Below are 23997 nucleotides of genomic sequence, written 5' to 3' on the forward strand. Positions count from 1 at the left end.
GGCAGAGACTATGGCTATAGGTTTTGGAACTCCTGGCTTAGTCATACCCCTCCTTTTTTTTGACTGATTGATTGATATATTGATCATGAAATAAAAACGTGACATTGTCACATTGTAATTCCAGCATTATGACACAGCAGCACTGACCTGTCCAGCCGGCGTAGCAGCGACAGTAGCCACTCACAGGGTCACAGCCATCAGAATGGCTGCAGTCACAGCGTTCACGACACTCCAACCCATATGTGCCCTCCTAACAACAACACCAAAAACATCCTGTTGTTAATCCCTCTCACCATTACGAACCCTGTGGTCCAAAACCCAAGCGGGTTCTCCACAAACGCCCCTATCCACGTTCAGAGGTACAGTATATACTCACAGGGCAGGGCTCGTCACAGTGCTCCCCCCTCCACCCAGGAGAGCAGGTACAGGTGCCATCTACAGGGTCACAGGCAGCACCGTTGGCACATGGACATGTCTGGTTACAGCCCAAGCCCCAGCTGCCACTGGAGCACAGTATGGAGCAGTCCACACCCTGCCAGCCTGGGGGGGGGGGGGGGGGGGGGGGGGGAGAAGGTTAGAGTTTAAGCTTCAATGAGTTGAGTTCCCAATCCCAAAGTGCAATGCTTTTGAGACTGCTCTGGAAACTGTCACTGTGGAAGGATTTTCTCATGTCTGAGACTGAAGCGTCATTTATGCTCTGTTGCACGGCGGTGTCACTCCTAAAAAATATCAGATTTAAAATTTTAAGATTTTGAAAACCTACTGTATGACGGTTGCAATAAAGTAAACTACAGTATAGTTTAGTATTAGTTTAACCCATTAAGATCTGAGGCTGATTCTACAAATGCCTTCTAAATCAGTAGTTCTGAGAACGTTTTCGTCCCAAGGACCCCCAAATTGATATACTGTGGACCGCCATCTGAAAATGTTTTGTGCCAGGGACTGCTGGAAAAGAGAAGGTGTGTTAAAACACAAATGTTTCTAAAATGATAAAAAATAGCAGATGTACAAGCTTGCAATGTGGAACGAAGTGACGTGCTGTGGGCTTGTATATCTGCTATTTTTGAGAATGTTCTGAAAGACTTGTGTTGCTATAGCCAACTATAATAGCTAAAATCTAAAATGACACAACTTTCCATGTTTTAATGGATTAAGCTTTTAACATGTGTTACATTTTAATTAATATTAGACCAACTATCATAATGGGTTTCCCCACAAATTATATTGTAATATATTCTCGCAAATTGGAGTAGATAAACATATTGGTCAACTGTTGTACACTGCACTGGGTATAAAATATAATGGTGTGTCACAATTACAGATAATGAACATTGTAGTGAGTGTGCTGCCCTTGCACTTTGATAGCGCTAAAGTTCAGCTCAAGAACATAATTAATTATGAATGGCTCACTTGTGACTCTGTGCTGCTTATAAAAGGGAAGTTGAACACAGTAGGGAGTGAACAGATTGAGGTCGTGGTTTGCTTTGTGTGATATATGAATATGATGCGTAGCCTGCAGAGTTAGTTCAGGCAGTCAAACTCGAGGGGGTTCATGCCATGCTCAAAAGCGCATACTATACTCAAGGGGTTAACATGCTGCATTACTATGAGGGTGTGGGTGTACAAGTGTGGGCAAGTCCCTCACGTCATTCGCTGATGTGGCAGTCAGCTGACCAATTGGGCGGGCTACTTAAGCTCAAGCTATGTGAAGTGAACTGTCATTTTGTTACAGTACCTACTGTATCTGACAGATCCTTTATTTCTCATACAGCAATAGAACCATGGGTTCTGTCCTAATAATATGATGTTGATGTTAGCAACCCTGTACTCTGGTGTGTTCTGTCAAATGACATTTTGTGTAAAAAAGAAAAGAAAAAAAAAGAAAAAGTACAGATGTGTGGGAGGTATTTATGGAAGAAAAACTAATTCCAATTTCCCCTGTGTGTAATTAGACAATAACAGAATCTTAAAATCTCAGTTGATAAATACATAGCATAGTTGTTCTAAGGCCTTCTGCTGTTCTTCTTTACTCTGGGGATTCACTTTATTACCGACGACGGATTGTACGATACCTTCTCTGCAGATGCAGGAGCCGTCGACAGGAGAACAGGACGCATGATTATGGCAGGAGCAGCTGGACACGCAGCTCGGTCCGTAGAGGCCTGGTGGACACACGAAAGCACAGTCTTCGCCCTGCGGAAGAGACAACAGCTCATTCTAAGTAAAACCCAAAGACAGCATGATGATAAACATCGAGTCTGACAGATTCCAGCAAAACGCTTCATTAGCCTTAAAGGAAGCAAATGGAAAGACGGGGAAGGCTCAGTGCAGTTCGGGAAACATCGATAGGACCATGCTGTTGCGGATCAATCATTCCTGTGTTGATGCAGAATGAGGTGCAGGGGCGAATGTAAAATTGATCGGCTCGTGGGAGTGACAAAGTATGACAAAGCAAGATGAAGGATACCGCAAGGAGAGGCAGGGATTTTTTCGACCGAGAGTCCTTGGCTATATAAGAGTGTGAGGCGAGGGAATCAGTGTGCTGACCAGGAGTGGCTGGCTGAGCTCCGGGGCAGAGAGAAGGTATCAGGGGAATGTCTGAGTGTGGCCCACACTCATAGCCCTATTAATGAGCTGACCAAGGGGACACGGCAGTCCTTAAAGTCCCTCAGTGTCGTATTACAGTGAACCATGTGCTAAAGGACGCAGAGCTCTCCTTCCCCGTCCTCGCCCAGCCTGCTTGTCATTAGAATTTTCAGCATATGGCATATAGCTCATCCACAAGCTTCGTCTCTACTTCCCCCAGCTGGCGATCATCACAGCTGTCTATGGATCCCCACGCCCGTCCTTAACCCTGCCGTGAGTGACAGGTGACACAATGATTTAGAGTCCCAATTAGTCGCCCGGTGGAGTCCTGAGTGGCTCCTCTCACTTTCCTCACCGGAGCACCGGGGAACTGCCGTCTGCTCACGACTGTCATTATCATTTTGAACTGGGCTTAAACAGTAGGCAGGAGGAGATGTGCCAATGGACGCCGAGGGCAGAACATACGCCTTAAAACCTCGCTCTTCTCTCGATGCACCATATGAAAGCATCCGCCTGCGAATGAATTTTTTATCAATCGGTTCGCAATATCCTTTGTTCTGCTCAGAAAGACAACTTCAAGACTGCTAATAATGGCCCTTTCTGTCACAATTGCTAAGTGGCACGAAGATCATCAGCACAACAAAGACAGCTAAGGGATGAGGCAAAATGTGGCCGTTGAGCGGGGCACAGGCAATTTACTGGTTAACTGGCCTCATGGATAAAGGGTCACTGAGCCAAAAATGACCACATGGATTTCGTTGCATCCATCGCTGGATTCCATCCGGTCTCACCCCCATGGTGCAGGGACCAATGGTTGGACAACTAGCTCTAAGGAAGGGAAAGGCAGCTCTCTCATTAGGCGACTGATTCATATTCCTTCTGAGCTGAGAGGGATAAAAGTCCTTATATGAGGAGACATTATTAAAACAGGGGCTGTCAGTCCACAGTGTGAGAGGAACAAGACCTTATGCAAGCATGCTGCCAACGTAGGTGGCAGCAGCAGAGCCAAGATGCATGGAGACACGGTGCGGGTTGTCCTTGGCTATGGGGCTCTAAACTCATACATGCCTCTCATTGACACCACATTGATCAGCCTGGTATCCATTGAGACTGGAAGCAAATAGCACCACTAATTACCAGTCAGTCTCCCTCCCTGTAAGCTATGTGCAGGATGCTTGGCTGCCAATTTAAAATCTCTGCCGCACGACAGAGAATGACCCATTTGATGAGGTTAGGGAGCCCTCAGAGAGAAGGAAAATCATTTGTTTTTTCACCCTGGAATCCACATCAATGTCACCAACACATTCATATTTGACGCATAGGATAAATCAACAAGGGGGGGGGGGGGAACTGTCCACCCACAGTGCAGAAGTGCAACAGTGAGTAGTACATGCGACAAATTGCAGAGGACAATGTCAGAAAATGCTATATGTAATCATTTTGTCCCAGTCAAAAAGTGCATGTCCAATTACTAGAGCTAAATCAAGCATGCAGGAGCTCAGCCTGCGCTAACACTTGGGTAGCTTCTCCCCCGATGAGACTGCTGAACAAAAACGCGGGGGTGGGGGGTCTCAACTGTCCTCCTGGGGGACGCGACTTTGCCGACAGCCATTGCTCAGGTCCCCACCGCCAAAAGGCGTCTTTCCACTGCATGGTCCTGGCTTGTCACGCCACGGTTCAACCTTTCAGACTTTCCTTTTAGCACCTAGGTCGTACGTTGAACACCTAGGTTGAACAGTCGTATGAAAAAATGACACTGGGGTTGTTTTTTCATACCCGTCCTGTGCAGCCAAGAAGGTCGGCCGAGCAGTCCAGGCACCTAGGCTGGTAAAGTGGTAATCCAGCCTGACAGCCTAACAGCGTGTTGTGAGTCCCGAGCCCGACGACCATTGCTGCGTGTCTTCCCCCCCATCTCTCTCCCCATTTCCTGTCAAACTACTGTAAATCTATCAATAAAGGCAAAAAAGCCCCAAAAAATATCTTAAAAAAATAATGGAAATACAATGCTAAAGTGTGTCGAGAAGAGTTGAATTCATGGGCGAGAGGCAAGCTGATGCTCTGTATGGAAAGATGCCAAATGTAAAAGCCTGTGCTGTACTGTGGGAGTGTAGGATAATGACCACCTGCCATGCATGTGACACACACAACAAATGAAGCCTGTTACACGTTAACTGATGCTAGCCATTATCACAGGTTTGTTTGCCCTGACAAACAGTGCATGGGTTCTTTGTAGAGCAGCTTGGTGTTACAAGAATCAATTTCTTGGTTCTGCCATCATCAATGTGGTTCAGACCCCTTGGCACACACGCATGCACAGTCCGTGCGCACGCTTGCGCACACACACACACACACACACACACACACACACACACACACACACACACGGACACACGGACACCAATCCTCCATATGAGGTGTGTCTGTTCCCAACTGACAGCCTGCTTTCCTATCCAGCTCCTGCCCTCTAGGTCTGTTTAATGAATCTGGCAGCTCTCTCCAGCATCCACCATAGAGAACAGGTGGAGCAAATTAAGGCACAGTCTGTGGCCCCGCTAGGTAGCTCGGCTCAACACAATGGCCTGTTGTAAGACACAGGCAATTTCAACCCGAAATGTTGTGTTGGCAGAAAAGTACCTTTCTCGTTCCTACCTGTAACTTCAGATTGATGACGAACATATAATTGAGAAAAGCGATTGAAGATAGCCAACTTATTTGGCCCTTGTAGAAAGTGACAGTGTGGTAGTAAATTCAAGCTAAAGTAGAAACGTATCTTGGTCAAAGATTATATTTTTCACGCTTCTATTAGAAATATAGCTCCTAGGGACGGTGGCACAGTTGGTAGTGCTGTCGCCTCACAGCTAGAAGGTCCTAGGTTCGATTCCCACTGCGGGGACGCTAAGTTACAAAACATGCAGTAATCCTGGTCTCTAAACTACCTCCCCCTGGTCAGTCGGGGCGCCTGATGGAGGGGAAAGGAACTGGTCGGAATAACGTGTTCCTTCCACGCACTACGTCCGGCCGGGGAAACTCCCCCGTCTGGTGAAAAGAAGAAGCTTGGACTCCTCATGCATAGAAGGAAGCATGAGGTCAGCCCACTGCCCCCCAGGTTGGCAGAGGAAGTGTAGCGCACAGGATTACATGAAAAAATTGTATCACCGGGTGAATTTTTTTTTTGCAAAATCGTGGGATAAACATTTTAATAAAAAATGTAAAGTAATATAGCTCATAATAGGCCTACTCATCGTTCAAAAGCCACAAGTCAGTGTTGATGTACATATCAGGCTGATTTGTAAAATAAATTCCACAACACACCGATTTATTATTGATGTAAGTGGCTCCACTAGAGAGGGAATAATTTAACAAGGACTCTCCTGTAAAGTGAAGACCATGTGGTAATAGAGCAGATCCATTATGGGGAGAAATGAAGACCTCTGAATACTTTATTATTTCATATGCTCCTAGCCCCGTTTTCTCACTTGTACTGGTTCCTCACTTGTACTGTAACATATTTATATTCAAAGATTTGCAAAAATACTTCAGATCTACAATGACGTGTAGGGGTGGAACGTTTCACTTACCTCCCTATTCGATACGATATTGATACCCTGGGTGCTGAATGGATTCTGCGATTTATTTCGATTTTTTCCCAAGTTACTTTGCTTTTATTTTACTAACATTTTAAAACAATTCAAAAACAATATAGACCATGACAAGTTAAATAATACATTTCAATGCAGCATACAAGATTAATTTGCTTAATTAGAGATACAAACCTCAACATATTTCCAGTAATCATGAATTACATTTAGCCATGTCAATCTTGATAAATGTTGCAATGACTGCAATGACAAAGATTACTGTGACAATTAAGCAATGATGTTAGGTGCTAATTGTGCTAATTTGTTACTAAGTGAGGATTTTTATAATTCACTGTTAAAAGATTCTATCTCCCTTATTGAAACGAAAATAGAAGAATTTATAACTATACATGTTCCCTCTATCAAAGGTTAATTAATCATGCATTAGTCTGATCAAGCTGGGTGCACAGCACAAGACCACAATACTCCCTCCCACCCCAGGTTCACAGAGACCCAATTCCACACTCTCTAATGTTGATTCCTTTGCTCCAGGTACATGGGCTGTCGATAACTCCAACTTAAGTACACAATATCTAAGTACATTAACAGCCACACTCGAAAAGAGAGGGAGTGGGGTGGTTTCCACCACATAGCAATCAATTTTAGGCTGCTATAAGCCCAGCTAATAGCGCTCACTTTCTGATCAGTCAAGAGCAAAGGTTGGACAGATTATTTATTATTTAGAGTGTAACAGGCGAGTGAGACACTGCGGTCTCCACTATTTGGGGATTTAGAAGTGGGGAAGGGGTGTTCTCCCACTGAAGTTGGTATTTTGGTTATACCTCATGTCTAAATCCCTAAAACACCTCTGTTACCCGTTACATTATGCAAAGATGTGGTTTGGGCGTTAGAATTAAACCAATCACCGTGGCACATGCCATTGCCTTTAAGAGATCCCTTACCCGTTGCCCGTTATGCCCAGTTCTATATTGCTTCATAGCTTCATATAGTTCTATAGCCCATGGAAGAGCCATGTGTTGCTGCCTTGAAGTCTCACTTGTGCTGCACCAGCACAGCCTGACTCTGCGGGCGACGGACATCTCCATTGCAGGCGCGCACTGCCACTATACCAAACTAATTTAAAAATTTGGCATTACGGCTTTACGGGTGATTTTAAACTCCACTATGCGACCTTCCCAAATGTGTGTGACCAAAATAGCAATTTAGTGGAAAGCGTGCCACCACGGTGACCACGCCCATGACCACACCTCTAGGCGCAAATACCGGTGTCGGCATAATAGATAGCTGGTGACGCTGGACCAAAATACCATTAAGGGACAGAGCAAGCTCCTATACTCGTAATGTTCGGGCATCAGCGACGAGTACAAATGGGAAACAAAACAGAGGGTCCTGGGTGTCAAATGTATGCATAAAATGATCATGTATTACAGGATTACTGGAGGGTGAGTCCCGGTGACATACCAATGTGCTGTCCAGGGGCCTATTTCACGAAACTTGGATTAGAGATTAAGCCGGGCTTTAACACATATCCTGGCTTAATATATCCTGGATCAGTGCTTAACCGGTTTCATGAAAGCTGGTTGATCTTGCCAGATTAACTTAACCAGTTAACCTGGATATGTTGAGGCTTGATTCGGTTTCATGAAAGTGATGCTACATAAGTTACCATGGAAACTAATGCTTTGGATTTAGCCTGCTCCGGACCAGGCTAACAGCCAGGTTTAACCTAATCCTGATGTCTTTACTGTTCATTAAGCAGTCTGCATTAAAGGACTAATTTAAGCACTATATAAAATCAAATAACCAAAATATATAGGCTGCACAACATCATGACAGCTTGTGAGCTTGTAGATCAGCTGCTTTTGGTGAATGTTCCCCATGAATAGGTTTGCTGTCGTGCAAGTGCATGGTTAAGAAGAATTATTATATTATTTTTTATTATTTTTGTAAAAGTGAAAACCACTAAATATTACCATTACTCATTGTTTTACAACATATTACCATTGTAACGTTTCACCCACTACTAGACCTACATACTTACACCTAGAAACCCCATTCAAACCTATTTAGGTTCATCCTACGGTGGATATGTGTGCCTGAAAAGGAATCTTTGAAATGTTTCATAGTTTTAGAAATATAGTGCTTTCAAATTTGAGACATTTATAGGCAGATAGTGGCACTTCAAAAAATCACTTTCACCTAGAAACTCCATTCACACTTTGTAAAATTCAGCTTACTGTGGAGACACATGCTGGAACTTTTTACTTTGAAATGTTTTGTAGTTTCTGAGTTATTTAACTTAAACGCCCAATGCATTCTCAATGGCAATAGCACAAACTTTGGCATGCTACATGAACCCATGACCCGGCCCTGTCTGGGCAACAACCCCCTTCCCCAAAGGTAGCTCCCTCAGAGGAGGGAGTTATGGCCAAATATCACAATGCGACAATATCATTATGCTTACAATATTAAGAATTCTGTTTTAAGTTAATAGTAGTGGTAAAATGTAAACTATATTTTTGGGGTAGTTAATCATTCAGTCTATCCACTATTGAGAGTATGTTCTCTCTTTAATTACAGCAGCAATATTTATTTTAGAAGCTTAAGTCCTTGTATCAGTAAGTCTTGAATAGATTAGTAAAGATAATGAGATATACAGAAGGGGGCTGTAATGCAACTATTAAGGATGCAAACTGCCTTAATACCCCATGAAGAAGAAGGATCAGTAAATCTGTGATCAACATAAGGGGTCTAGAGACAAAAAGCCAGACTGTTTATTAAGCCAGGCTTGCTGATCCCGGCTCGCCAAATCCACCAATTCTGAGCCTCGCTTGGCTTTAGTGGAACGGAATAAACCAGGCTGTAAAGATCAGGATTTAAAAAGCCTGGCTTTGGCCTAAATCCTGGATTAGTTAATCCAAGTTTCGTGAAACAGGCCCCAGGAGATATACCTAATCACGATTCTTCACGTAAACGTAAACAGGAGATAAGCTCCTGAACTGCACATACTGTTGGCTATACCAAGGCTACTTACTTTGAACTATTGTTTGAACTGAGGGGAAAATAAGGGAAATCACGTTAGCATAAAAGCATAGAGATTAATAGTATTTGTGCGATACATCGCATCACATTGTTAATGTTAACAACATACATTAATACATTGTCCATAAAGAAATATGATGACGTGTTCTATGATGTGTTCATAGAAATCGGGGACATGGTGAGTGATGGTCTGCGCTAAATGGTTCAAAGGCAATAGGCATCAAAGCCCACCGATCCAAGCACTGAACATGAATAAGAGCCTTCTAGGAGCTCAAAGTCGCAAGACGGCTTCAGAAGTGTGAGAGTAGGGAGCAAAAAACAATGAGTTCACGGTGTGTCTGATAAAATGAATATCAAATATCAAAATACTGGATTGAGCAACTGTCTGGGTTGCCTGAGTAGACGATAAATACAGCCCCATACAGGTTTGGTTTTAGGATAGACAATTCATATTTTCCCTGTCTTTTATAATTGCGTAGACCTACATACATGAGAGAACATTGAACAATGACTACAGTGAGTGTCCTGCCCTATACAACATTACATGAGACATTCAAATAAAGTTGACGTGCAGCTGCCGGGGTCAGGATATCAGTATAATGAGGATATAATTGGCAGCTGTGCATACTTGATAAAAAAAGCAACACATTGAAGCTCATTCAAGCTAGATGATTTCAGGAGGAGAAAGACAGGGAGAGCAGGAAAGAGGGAGAGAGAGACAGAATAGGAGAGGGAAAGAAGGTACCGGAATGCTTTTCTTCCTCCTTTGTGTGTGTGTGTGTGTGTGTGTGTGTGTGTGTGTGTGTGTGTGTGTGCGTGTGTGTGTGTGTGTGTGTGTGGGGGGGGGGGGTTGACCCGGCGCGCCCGCCATGCGATAATTGCGCTGCAGAAAACCTTCACCCGTCCGCCCACCCGCGGTTCAACCAGCGGGACCTGCGGGCAACGGGCCAGCCCGCGCATCACATTCACAACTGCCTCGCTAAATCTTCCGCTCCATGATTCTGACTGCAGCAGGGGGTGGAGTTAGGTGGTTTTACAGACAGTTTGAGGATGCAATGGAGTTGAGAGGTTCTTTCCGAAGCGGTTTTTGATACTTTTCATTGGTTCAATATTTTGTTGAATAACACAAAGGGTGTTCAATAAGCGTAAATAAATAAATAAACCCTCAAAAATGGAGTTCCCCGACAGCGATGATATGTAAAACGAAATAAATTAATGAATATGTGAAAATCCTACGGTATTAATTAGGCTACACTACACATTCTTACATAAAATGTTGAACTTTGGCCACAAAAGATGGGTGGGTGTTTCACTGTCTTGTAATTTAAACTATGGAAAACAAAACGGCGTACGGTGTACCCGTTTCAGCCGATTCAGCACCATGGACACTGTCCATGGTGCTGAATCGGCTGAAACAGGCCCTGTCCATTGGACGGGGCACAACTTCAAAGAGTATTTTCAGAGCAATGGAATGTCGGAACAATGGGAATTTGTTTTCACAACAGATGTATGTACCAAGGTAGTTTCCAACCCCTAGAATCTGCGATGTTTTTTTGGAGGTCCTAATACAAGTGCAAGCGTGTCGACTGTCGAGTAGACAAGTGTTTCCCAAACTTTTTTCTGCCAGGGCACACTTTTCATAGCCAAAAAAATCCCAGATAGATATACGGGGGTGGGTTGAAATAGCTACCAAAACAGCTGAACTACCTGTACTTGAGAGCTGCATTATTCTGAAATTAAAGAGAAGTAGAGAACATGTCTGGCTGTGTTGTTTCTTTGTACCATGAAAAGGTCTTTAATACTTAAATACATCTTAACATCAAATACAAATACTTTTCTTAAGTAGCCTACATATGATGTGAGCTATACCTGTGTGTGTACGTGTGTGTGTGTGGGGGGCATATGCCATGTACGTTAAGTGGTACTCTTGAAAGTACATTTAAAAGCACATACTTTTTTACTCTTACTCAAGTAACATTTAGACTGAGCTACTTTTACTGTAGTGGAGTAAAACAGGTCGTATTTGTACTCTTACTCAAGTACTGGGGTTGAGTACTCTGTCCACCTCTGTATAGTATATACTTATTCCACACACACACACGCACAGCTGCTACAATGTATTTGAAACCAGAACAACATATTTGCTCTCATAATACACAAGATGGCAAGTTTTATATTTAACAAATATATTTTTTATATTTATATATTTTATTTCCTGAACTACCAATGCGAATACAAAAGCTTTCATAACAAAGTTTGAGTGCATGCAGTGCACACTGACGTCACTGCTAGTGTCTGTCTGTGTTTGTTGTGTGTGCGGGTGTCGTTCGCGATCTGGACATGCTGAATCAGAATCACACGTTTGTTCACAGCAGTCAGGCAAGAAAGACTTGTACTGTAAGTTATGTTTGAGAAACTTATATAATTATGAATTTACGGTATGACAACAGCGAGCGTTATTATGAAACATGAAGGACCTGGCTACTTTGCTTCTCTCGTCTGCCGTTACTACTGCCGTCTGCCTTAGTGCCTTCAGCTGTATGTAGCTCCGCCCCCGGCGATTTGTAAGCCCTCCACAGCTGCTTTTGCAACACAGTGTGGGCTTGTAGGTCAGCTTCAAAGACACTGCCAGCGAAAAGCAGGCTGGAACGCACAGAGGCAAGCAGTGTTTTTTTTATACAGCACGTGCCAGGAGTGTGTAAGCATGTAAGCAAAGCCCTACTATTAGCTTTTTCTATGGCCGAGACTGGTGGGGATGGGCAACAACAATAATGATGCAACAATGGACCGCAGCCCAGTATGTATTGCTGTTGGGGGAGGGTCAGAGTTACTTTTCTTCCTGGAAATAAAAACGTCTGGGTTTCCGAGGCTACTTTTGTTCAAATCAAACGGCACACCTGGCCATTTCAAACGGCACACTAAAGTGCCGCGGCACACAGGTTGGGAATCACTGGTCAGTAGACATACAAATGAGGTATAACACTCCAAATCAATAGGCCCATCAGCAAGAGAAGTAAGGGATAATGTATGGCTGAGTGGTCAATTGTTTATATATAAATCACTGACAGGCTGATTAACCACCGACGCGACAGCGGAGGCACTTCATAACTACCTTTTATTTTAATTTGATCAATCCAACTAAAATGGAAAAGAAAATCTAATATTGGTATTCAGTAATGAAATTATGTAATTTTTTATGTATTTTTTTTTATATCCATTTTTGTTCAGATACCATTTGGAAATATCCCATTTCTAAATTCCTTAATTTTGTAATGCTAAGCATTATAAAATGTAAAGTTGTTGAAAGATTTTGAATAATTTTGATTGAGAATTCATCTGGGGGTACCTGCACAAAACATATTCAGATGAGGGTGTGCAGCCAAATATATACTGTATCAATTTGGGGTCCTTGGCACGAACACATTTGAGAACTACTGAAACCCGAAGGCATTTATAGAATCTACCTCAGGTTTTAATGGGTTAATGATATTCACTTGTAATAATGATTTGAGTTACCGAATCCTAACGCTATACAATTAACTACCATGTAATTACCATCCTGCAGCATTTATTACCATGACGCTTAACATGTCATGGGATGGCCATCTAATAGGGCATAGCAGTGGCAGCCATTTTCTGGTTCCATCGTTCCAGACCCTAATCATTTTTCCCATAGAGATTTCCAAAAATATTTATAATTTATCAATATTAAAATAAATGTGCAAATCTCTATGGGAAAAATGAATGGGGTCTGGAACGATAGAACCAGAAAATGTCCAGTTACATGGTTTAACAACCACAAAGCCAATAGGCCCTATTGACTTTGTGGTTAAACCATGTAACTGGTAATATAGAATGTTTTATTGAACAAGTAAACAGGTGTACTGTAAACTCTTCCAGGAAAGGTACATAAGATTGTACATCAGATATATGCATCAGATGTCATTCATCATACCTGAGTGGGCTACGGCTGCCCACTTACTGACGTAACACATAACACTTCCGAAGCCAGAAATTAGTTCCTATTCTCTTTGAAATCCACTGCCAGAACGAGAAGAATGCCTTTGAGTTTTCTTTAAATCAATGCTTGATAATTTCTTGAAGAACATCGCCCTTAAATGTAACTCAGAAAGATGTGTCAGAGATTCCCATTATACCTAATGACATTGAGTCTGCTAACAAATGGCTTTAATATAGTAAGACCCTGGAGGTACAATTTTCAGACAAAAAAATGACCTACAACTCTCATTATACATGCGCACATAATCAGCAATGTCAAGGGCATGGACTTCCGCTTGTCTACAACCACCGAGATATATCGTCCCATACAGCATATATGCGACGATATATCTCGGCGGTTCTAAACAACGACTCAAAATTACAAAACAACTCAAACTTGACGAGCATATCGCAGAGAAATGATGCACAAAGTGGAAGTCGGTGGGACTATTTGACCTATGAGGATGATGATGATGATTATGGTAATTAATTTATAGGGATCCTGGTGGATCTCTATGGTGCCACCGGGGTGGGTGGAGTATCGTGTTGGTTCTCGCCAATTGGTTGTGCATCTTCTTGATGGTGGTATTAAATTGTTTGGATTGTTTATTGTACTTTTTTATTTTTATGTTTGTAGGATAGGCCTATAAGCTTATAAGCTTTCAGCTTCAGCCTATTCCTTTGATCACCTCCAGTTCCTTTTTGTTATGTAACCGTGTGTTAACAAATAAGCTGTTTTGTAACTGTGAAGATGATCAAATAAACTAAACTAAACTAAAACTAAAACTAAAACTAAAACTAAAACTAAAACTAAAACTAAACATAATAATATTAATAATAACTATATTATCATACATCAGATCAGATCAAATAGGTCAAATTTTTCAGGACAAAAGCATAATTACATTTTCGGAAATTATAACAAAATGAAATCAGAATGATTTCTCCTTTCTCTCTTAAAAAATCAAAGCATAAAACAACCTCATGCACTTATTGGGATACCAATAATGACTAGTAGTCTCAGCAAGACATAAAACAATTTCCACAATGCTACCCAGTGTGTGCTTGAGACCTGAAGACTGCTTGTGAATGGCTATGCCGCCTTGTGGTCACGTGAACACTCACCATAAATCCGGGGGCGCACACACAGGCACCTGTGGCACCGTAGCAGTCAGCTCCGTTGGCGCAGTTACACGCCAACATGCATCCCTCTCCGTAGTAGCCAGACGGGCAGGTCTCATTGCAGTAGAGTCCTGTCCATCCTGCAGAACAGGTGCATTCGCCAGACAGAGGGTGGCAGCTGGGAACCAGAGAAAGAGATGCACAGAAGAGAGTTTTGACATTATGAGCGTCAAGACTTCACCATCTCCAGGGAAACAGTCAAACTGTGAGCTCTCCACAGACAGCAGCCCATCCATCTCTGCGTGTACGTGTGCTCAGTTCAGATGGATGAGGTGCCCCTTTTCTCCTTCATCCTGTGATTACTTATACAGCTTCAGTGCCCAAGTTCAGGCAGAATCAGAGCATTAACATTCCATTAACTATGAATGCTGTCGAGAAATAATGAATGAAGCAAAGGTCGCGATTAAAAGGTAACTGTGTGACACGGCTAAGAGGTGTCCAGACTTCTAAACGTGTACTGACTTGGAAGTAAAGAACTGGAAAGAGGAACACTTGAGCTGGAGAGGTCTTTATTCATGAGGTTCTGAGGGGAGGTCGCTTCAGGGCATTCTGGTGGAATATTGTGTAATTGGGGCAGATGTGTCAGTTGGTCTGTCTTGTCTTTATGTGTGTGTGACCAAATGCTGATGTGATGTCTCACTTACCTTATTGTGTTGGTGGCGTTGCATGGGCAGTATTTGTCACAGATGAGTCCATAGAGACCCGGGGGGCAGAACCTCTCCTGGCAGTTGGGCCCTTTGAAGCCTGTGTCACACAGACAGGCTCCATTGATGTGGTAACACTTTGCGCCGTTCTGACAGTCACACCTCTGGTTACACTGTGGGCCATAGGTGCCCACAGGGCACTCATCCTGGCACCTAGGAAATAGGTGCAGAGGATAGATAAGTTGTATTATAATTGTCCAATGAGAGACAATGTACCGGTAACTTTCAGACAGAAACACTCAGGTCAAAGTAGATTAACCATTTATTGCAACAAATGGAATACAGTTAAACAGGCACATATCAAGACAGTTAATGAGATTAAACTAAGCCAATGAACATTGAATCAGATTAGAGCTATGCAACGTTGAATTCTAGTTGACTTTAGAGCAATACATTGACATGATATTTAGCTTGAATCAGCAGACAGGGTGGGGTGGTGGAGGCAAGCTTTGCCAGCAGCAGTAGTGTCTGTGAAGCAATGGAAGTAGAGCTATTGTGTAGCAAAATGTAATTGCAAAGTTCTTAGTGCACCTACTGTACTTGTTACAGCTGCTATTACACAGCAAATCTGTGTGTAAATGTAACTCTAGTTATATTTACATTCAGGATTTTACCACTGCTGCTGCTACTGTACTACCACTACTTAGTATTCAGGTGAGGTGATACTACATGAGGTAGCACAGTATACTAATCTTCTTTCTTCTCTGGTTATATGAAAGATGAGAATCCTGTTCTATTTTGAGCCATTGGTTATATAAGCTCATTTTAAGATCAAACTCACAGGCTGATGTGGTTAAAGGTGAGTATGTTCTATAAGGTTTGTGTGGGAAGCCCTGAAGGTATAGCCTCCCGCTGACAGCAGTCGGGGACATGATGTGCCTCCACAGGGGTCGACCAGGGAACTGCACCTGTCATCAACTTCAGTAATTACAATAACTGCACTGGGAACTAGGAAGACTCTCCATGAGCAGTGTTTAAGAAGACCTGGGGAGTGACTTTTACTAGAACTTAAATATACAATCCTGGCGGAGCATCAATCTCAAGTGTCCAGTGCAGCTATTAGGAAGCAGACAAATAGCTCAATTAAATTATCAAATGGGCTAGTGATGTTTCATGTTTAAATTACATTGGCTTTAGGCTTATCATGGGACGCTGATATTATTATACCAGGCAGGGGTGGGTGGGGGGCTAATACAATCTCAGATTATTCCTTGCAGGTTAATTCACCTGCCACCGACAAAATGAATGAGGGTAATTTTGAAAAATAATAAAGAAAAGGAAAGTCATGTTCAGGAAGTGTTTTCATTCAGGAGACAATTGCTTTAGCTGAACTAATAAACCTGGCTGCTCTGGGCTGCTCCAGCAGGCACAGAAAACGAAAGAAAAGATCTGTGGATTTCAATGGGCCCCTAATAAAAGCTCATTACTTATAATTAATGAGTGAGATCCAAACAGCATGTAGCTTGTGGTGAGATCAATGGACAGGCTGGGAGTAGAGGATGAATTGTGGCTAAAGACATGTAAACCTGCTGGCCAGCATGAAATAGGAGATTAATTATACATAAACACCCCTATTAAGACCATCCAGTGCACATTCAAATGGACTAATGGACATTTACAAATGCTACTTTATCTAAAAGATTATTCCTGCATTTAGCTTTTCTATAGGAGTATTGTTTGGCCTTCTTTACAAATCAATAAAGATAATAAGTTGACATATGAATGTATGAAAAGTTCAACATACAGCAGTCACAAACACTAAAATCGATAAATCATGCCATTGTCTGACCCATTTTCAAAGTGAGAGCACAAAAGCAGAGTAAAAAATATTTTTTCCTCCCCACAAATTAACTTCAAAATCTGTCTGGTATCAGGTGTAAACTGCCTACCTCCGTCCGCTGAAGCCAGCCGCACACTGGCACTGACCCGTGATGTGGTCACAAAGGCCCCCATTACGACAGGAACAGTCCTTGCTGCAATGAAGGCCATACTTGCCAAATGGACACGGCTGGGCACAAACGGAGCCCTGTGGAGAACAACCGGCCTCATTTATAAGATACATTGACACAACTGTAGCAGGGCCACTTCATTCAGTGTGTTATTGTTGTGTGTACGTCAAGAATCAAGAATCAAGTATCAAGTATCAAGGTTTATTTGTCACTAACTACTCATACAGGTACAACAAGTGAAATGCACATGTGAGATCCAAAAAAGTACCATGCCTCATCAACATGTTGTACACATGACTGTAATAGAAACTAAGATAAGATAATAAAAAAGAACATATTAAATAGCCAAGTATCTACATCTCTGCATAACATAATAATTGCAAGAGGAAAAAAGTATAGCAGAAAACGGTACCCTATAGCAGAAACACCTATAAAAGTTTAGTAACAGCAAGTATTTTTATACTAAAGCAACAGTAGTCACATCAGCATAACAAAGGTGCAAGTTACATACTAAAATATATATTAACAAAACAACATTTTCTCTGTATTTTTTCTATACTATAGCAGTGGTAGTAACATCATCCTGATGTGCAATATTATGTTCTGCTTTTCTGTATTGTCGTCTGTTTAGTTTAGTTTAGTTTTTTTCTCTAGCAACTGCCGGGTATAAGCTTTTTTCGAGCCTAAAGCCTTTGGCTTTGAGACACCTCAAGCTCTTGCCATCATCTCAAACAGACTGTTTCCGGGTTGATGCTTGTCTTCCATTTTTTTCTGCTGTCCGACAGTGGCGTAAGGGGACTCACTATGGTATGCTCAGCACCACCAGAATGCACCACCTTCCAAAGGACTAGGTCGCGAGAGTGGATATTTACAGCGATGGGCCCCTAAGCTCGTCGTAGGACACCACTAGATTTAAAGGCTGTGTAGTGGCCAGATACAAGTAACACTTGTATCATTTTCTTGATTCCATTTTTTTTCTTTCTCTTTGTTTCCTTCTTTCTCTGTTGTTGTATTCTGTGTAAGTGTTGTTGTCGTCTTGACAACAAATAAATGGGACACTGGGATTAAAGACAGGTAAATCACTCCTTTCTTCATCTAGTCTCTGGCTTCTATCAATACTATTTTTTCCATCCTTGTATCCCTAACTTGCATCACGATGCGATGTTGATATGCGAGGACGGAGGAATCGATTTACCAAATAAGACATTCTTGCTCAGCGAAGCATTTTGAAGCAACGTTACTTACTTATATGAGGTGTCACAAAGCTGGATCACCAGTCACTGGCTTTGGTCTTGTTTTGTTGTCTTCACAGTTGTCTTGCTCAGATAATGTGATGTAGTATTGGGCATTGCATTGCTCTGTAATATCATTTTACTAGCATTTAGTATCATGATGGTCGGCCTGTGTGTTTGTGTGTTTGTGTATGTCTGTGTGTGTCTGTCTGTGTGTGTGTTGATCAGCGCTACATTTCTTGTGCACACAGAAGGCCACAGAAGTACCTCAGAAGTTTGTTAGATTAGGAGACAAGTGGGGGGATAACTCACAGTAAAAATATGTAATAAAGCATTACTCCACGTTCTGACCATGTATCTTCTAGCTTCTACTGGTCCTAATAAGTGAAGACCACCCTAGTGCCCTTCCACACAATAGAAGTTGTTTCCAGTTGCCTTTCAGCCAAGATGTTGGATTTGTGGATTAGTTGAAATAGTGGCTTCAAAACAGGTCTGTAAAACCAATGGGTGATTTCTTTTCACAGTCTAGGGTTTAGACAAAACAAGGATCCACTTGTTGCATCCTCGCTCCAATCTTGAAGAACTGCAGACTCACTCCCAATCTTCTGCTGTTTACATAGTCTGAAGACTCACCTCTTCAGACTCCACGTTAACCCATAGCACTTGCCCTAGCCTCGATGACCTGGCAGACTTATGCAAATTAAGGCTAAAATGTAACTTAGATAGCATGTAGACAGATCATCAGGTCATTTTGTAGACCATTCTGTGTGTTCAATGTACAGATTATATGCCTATACAGTAGATGTTTCGATATACAGCATAGCAAAACTCAAAATCAGTATACTGTATATACCACGGCATACGCATAAAACAACCCAAGTGACCACAATATACTACTTTTTAAACTACTTTCCTTTTCACATAATAAAATGTTTTGTGGTCATGAATGACCAGGATCCTAGATGGCTTGATTCTAGGCTTTAATTAATAAAATATAATTATTTGTGGAAATCTTTATGGGAAAAATCAATGTCCACCTCTATACGTGAAAATGGCACTTCAATTATAGGGAGCGGAATCAATGGGTTGCGCTGGGCCGGGCACGGGGCGGTGAGGTGGCATTCTGGGCAACTTCTACAAAACTCTTCAATAGCACGTTTCAGCTCGAAATCAGTATATGTACCACGGCATATGCATCAAAGCGCTGGATAAACCACCTTACTTAAATCAGTATATGTACCACGGCATATGCATCAAATCAGTATATGTACCACGGCATATGCATCAAAGCGCTGGATAAACCACCTTACTTAAATCAGTATATGTACCACGGCATATGCATCAAAGCGCTGGATAAACCACCTTACTTAAATCAGTATATGTACCACGGCATATGCATCAAAGCGCTGGATAAACCACCTTACTTGCACGCTCTGCTTGCGCAAGTAATCACACTAAGATAAGAGATAAGATAAGAGCGTCCCTCTCCAAGAGAGGGACGCTCTTATCATCATACATCATGTTGCCACGACAACGGATAGCTACGTGACGCCACGGCAGTGATGTCACACACCAAGCATAAGGTCTACCCTGGGGATTGAGAATTAGAGAGGGACTCCAGACACATAGATATCATCTAGAGCTTATTGTAGCATCAAGCATAAGAAGTTCTCAATCCCAGGGCTCAAGGTTAGACAACCAGAGATAATCTACCTACATAGGCAGACCAGCATAGCTTCCTCCTACCTCCAATTAAATACCACGTGACCAGGCTCTTAGGGAGAGAGCCTTGGTTACACATCATCATACATCACATTCCTTGATCAGCCAATCAAATCATCTCAAATTTGGTACACACAAACACACAAAGCTGGGCATAGCTTAGCCCCTTTCGGGACCCTACGTAAAACTTTTTTGATATTTTGTTGAGTTTTACGTTGGGTCCCTGCTCACTACTGTATTTTCGTATGGAAATTCCTATATGCGGAAGTGGAGATTCTCTCTAAAATAGGACCCGCGGCATGTGACGCCATTATTTTCCTTGAGTTATTCTGAATTCGGTAACTTTAAGTAGCTATACATCCAGCTGCGAATATCTCCTGTGGCGCGGAAGCCGTTAAGTATTTTTAATCTTTGTTTGACCGATTTGGTCGCTTTATTTCTTCTTGTTTGTTTACCGTTTATTGTACCGCCTCCCGGTGTGCGGTTGGCTTGTGAGGCTACGTCCCTGCCTCTGATCTGCTGTGTCATAGCTATAGCGCCACTAGCTAGCCAGATAGGCGGTACAATGAGGTGTCAATAAACAAGGAAGGAAAAGAAGAATCCAAGCTTCCAAATCGGGCAAACATATATTAAAAATACTTAACGGCTTCCGCGCCACAGGAGATATTCGCAGCGGCATGTATGGATACTTATACTTTACATATTCAGAAAGCCTCATACTGAAGAATATCGTCAAAGAGCGCGGGGAGGCGGTAAACATGTAAACATGAGCCAGTAAATGTTTTAATCAGGTGGCATGGACGACGTGGAACAGGACCCAATGCACTGGGTCGAACAAATGTCAGAAACTTCAGTAGCATTTGGGTTCTGCTTGGAGGGCTAGGCATAGCTGATGCTAGGTTTTTGGTTTACCTATGATCTGAGATTACTATATCTATGTATTTGATGTATTACCTTGTGTTTTCCTCCTTATACTGTAAATCGCTCTGGATTAAAAGCTAAATGCCTAAATTGTAAAATTGTAAATTGTAAACTCCCCCTCCCCTCACACATGCACAGCGGCAGATTATTTAGTTTTAACTCAAGACAAGACCACTTACTTTGTCCATGCTTTGCTGTTGTATCTTTAGTTAACCAAACTAAAATCCAGTAATCCACACGTGTCAGAAGGCTATGTTGCACACTGCAGTGCAAGCAAAGTAATGAACAACACCAGCTGGAAATGCTTCAGTCGTTAATTGTGTGTGTGTGTGTGTGTGTGTGTGTGTGTGTGTGTGTGTGTGTGTGTGTGTGTGTGTGTGTGTGTGTGTGTGTGTGTGTGTGTGTCACTCCCTGAAATGAAACTGAAAGGATGCACAGGACTAATAATGCTGCACTATATATATATATATATATATATATATATACACACAGTATATAGAACATTGGGGGGTGCATCAGCTAGGTCAGGGGGAAATAGGGGGAAACAAAAAACGTTTGGGAACCGCTGCCGGAGTACAGTATGGCTTACCGTCCATCCGGCAGGGCAGGAACACTCTCCGGTAATGTGGTGGCATGTCCCTCCGTTCTGGCATGGGCATCGCTCCTCACATTGGGGCCCATGGCTACCTGAGGGACACCGCTCTCCACAGCTGCCAAGAGAAGAGACCACTCAGACATAATCACATAATACAGTGTGTGTATGTCCACAATACACTGACTATAATTTGACACATTTAGTGCATCCACGATAGACTAGCCTGGCACTAGCCAGCATGCTTTCTGGACTAGAGGGGCGGGCGCCAGGGTGGGCACGCTTGGAGCAAGCGCTGGAGAATATTGGTTCGCCGATCAGAGTGAAGATATATTTTTATATCTTTCTGAAATAAGGTATATAAAATTCGACTCCTTTAACTATTTGCTTGTCCAGGTCCAAATACATAACACCGCCGCGACCCATCCTTATATATACACTTATGTACATATACTTATATGTACACCTGTATATATATATATATATATATATATATCATCCAGCCCGATTCAGTAAACCTATAGGGATACCCTGTTGCTGATACTCACAAAGCTCCTGTGTACCCTGGTGCACAGATGCACTCGCCTGTCTCATGGTGACAGGTGGCGCCATTGAGGCACTGGCAGGGTAGCTGGCATGCCTTGCCATAGTACCCATGCTCACAGGGTTCTTCACAGCGCCAGCCCTGGTAGCCATCGGTGCAAACACAGGCACCTGTGATGGGGTTACACTTAGCCCCATTTTGGCACTGGCAACGGTTACTGCAATGAGGTCCCCAGAAGTCACTCTCGCAGCCTGCGGACACAGAAAGAGGTGCCATCAGTACTAGGAACAGAATGGGATGAAATGGTACAGCAGAGAACCAAATCAAATGGAAAAAGGCCTGAGCAGAAGAACACAGAAACACAGCGATTGATGAATGTAATAGTGCCATTTTTTCTCCTTTGATTGACACTAAACTTTAGTGCCAATCAATGTCTAAGGTTCTCCTGTCCTGTATTTCACTTTGTCTTACTATTTCTCATTGTATCCATAGGTTAGTCACCACATGTGACATTCAGGTATTATTTTACCTGACTATATTGGAAAAAAGGGCACAATAAAACAGCTCATATCATATCATATTCATATTGCTTCAAAGATGAGCACCAGTGCTAAAAACCTTTAATTTGAATTTCCTCCTTGTGGATTAATAAAGTGTAGTCCTATCTTGAGTTTTGCTACTGGTACTGCTTACTAGTTTCGGAAGACTGTAGATTGAGTGAATGTAATGTTGTAATGTAAAAGTGCAAATCAAATCCACAGTTTACTTAAAACATCATGGAACCCAAATCACCAAACTTCCAACTGACTCGAGGCAGAGGGACATTAAACGCAGAGTAAAACCATAGGTAAACAAATGCCAAAAAGCTTACAAAAGAAGTAGAACTAATGAGCTGACCTCAGATTTTAATTTGGTACTTGTGTTGCAAATGCATCCGAAAGCCACTAATAACGATAATGCTGCCAAACTCCTTATCAGTGAATACTGATTTTCTGTACTTTTCTAAATCTACAGTACATTCACCAGGTACTGACTGGAGGACATTATCGTACGCAACTGAATAATCTTTGATGGAACCATGTTGATGTCCTGAGATAACTGTGTAAGTACAGAAACCTCAGTCAAATATATCTCAATGGAGATATTAAACAGCAGGATCAGACTGCCAAATTGAATCCTGAAATTGGCACTCAAGAAAATTGGCAAAGTAATATAACATAATTGCCTTATGCGTGTTAAGGTATATAGCTCATTGAGATGCTACGTCAATACTGTGCAGTCGCCTGGGGGACTCGTGTAAAGACAGTGTATATATTATGCTCGTTCTGACCAAGCATTTCCGTCTGTTTAGCAAAACTCAATAAGCCATAACCAAGTAAGCTGAAGGTTGGATATATTGCTTAGTCATATAGTAACGGTCAGTCTCTGGATGTGCTCTCTTCATTCTGAGCAGGGTAATTGTGGTTTGGGAGATCTGGTGGTGATTCAAGTGATTGATACAGCCCTCGTGTCCCTGGATCAGCAGCAACAGTATTGCCTCATATAAAAGCCCAGCTTGACATCCTGGCTGGCACAGCTACCGGGACAGTGAATATTCCATTATTGATTCTCCCATCATAGCAGACAGGGTTATAAATGTAAAGACACTAGGCCCCCTCCTTGCATGCTTCTCCCCTTGCCAGAGCAGTGATCAACCGGAATGGGAGCTTAATGAAAGCTGCTTCATGGTCGTCATGTGAATGCTGTTTTTTTGCCATGTACACAGCAAGAGGATGATCAGCCCTTGCTTGATTCAGACAGCTCTTCCCAGAAGGGGGTCCTGGAACGTTGAGCCTGAGCAACGTTGCCTCTCAGCTTGGACCAGAGACCCCGTTACAGGGCCTCGCGGGGGGTGGCTATTGATTTGATCTAATCTGCTCCGGGCC

General features: G+C 42.5%; 1 protein-coding gene across 1 annotated transcript in view; it reads right to left on the reverse strand.

The window, feature by feature from the left end:
* The window catches only part of megf11 (multiple EGF-like-domains 11), a 133815-nt gene that overhangs the window by 44658 nt on the left and 65160 nt on the right, over positions 1-23997 (reverse strand). Inside the window, exons 7-14 of the mRNA XM_083762986.1 lie at positions 22077-22323; positions 21526-21646; positions 17002-17138; positions 15053-15265; positions 14352-14526; positions 2073-2193; positions 377-540; positions 148-250 (exon numbers count right to left, since the gene is read on the reverse strand). Coding sequence (XP_083619112.1) covers positions 148-250; positions 377-540; positions 2073-2193; positions 14352-14526; positions 15053-15265; positions 17002-17138; positions 21526-21646; positions 22077-22323 — 1281 coding nt within the window. The remainder of the gene's footprint in view (positions 1-147; positions 251-376; positions 541-2072; positions 2194-14351; positions 14527-15052; positions 15266-17001; positions 17139-21525; positions 21647-22076; positions 22324-23997) is intronic.

The sequence above is a fragment of the Protomyctophum parallelum genome (genome assembly GCF_964188405.1).
Source record: "Protomyctophum parallelum genome assembly, chromosome: 4".
Taxonomy (NCBI): domain Eukaryota; kingdom Metazoa; phylum Chordata; class Actinopteri; order Myctophiformes; family Myctophidae; genus Protomyctophum; species Protomyctophum parallelum.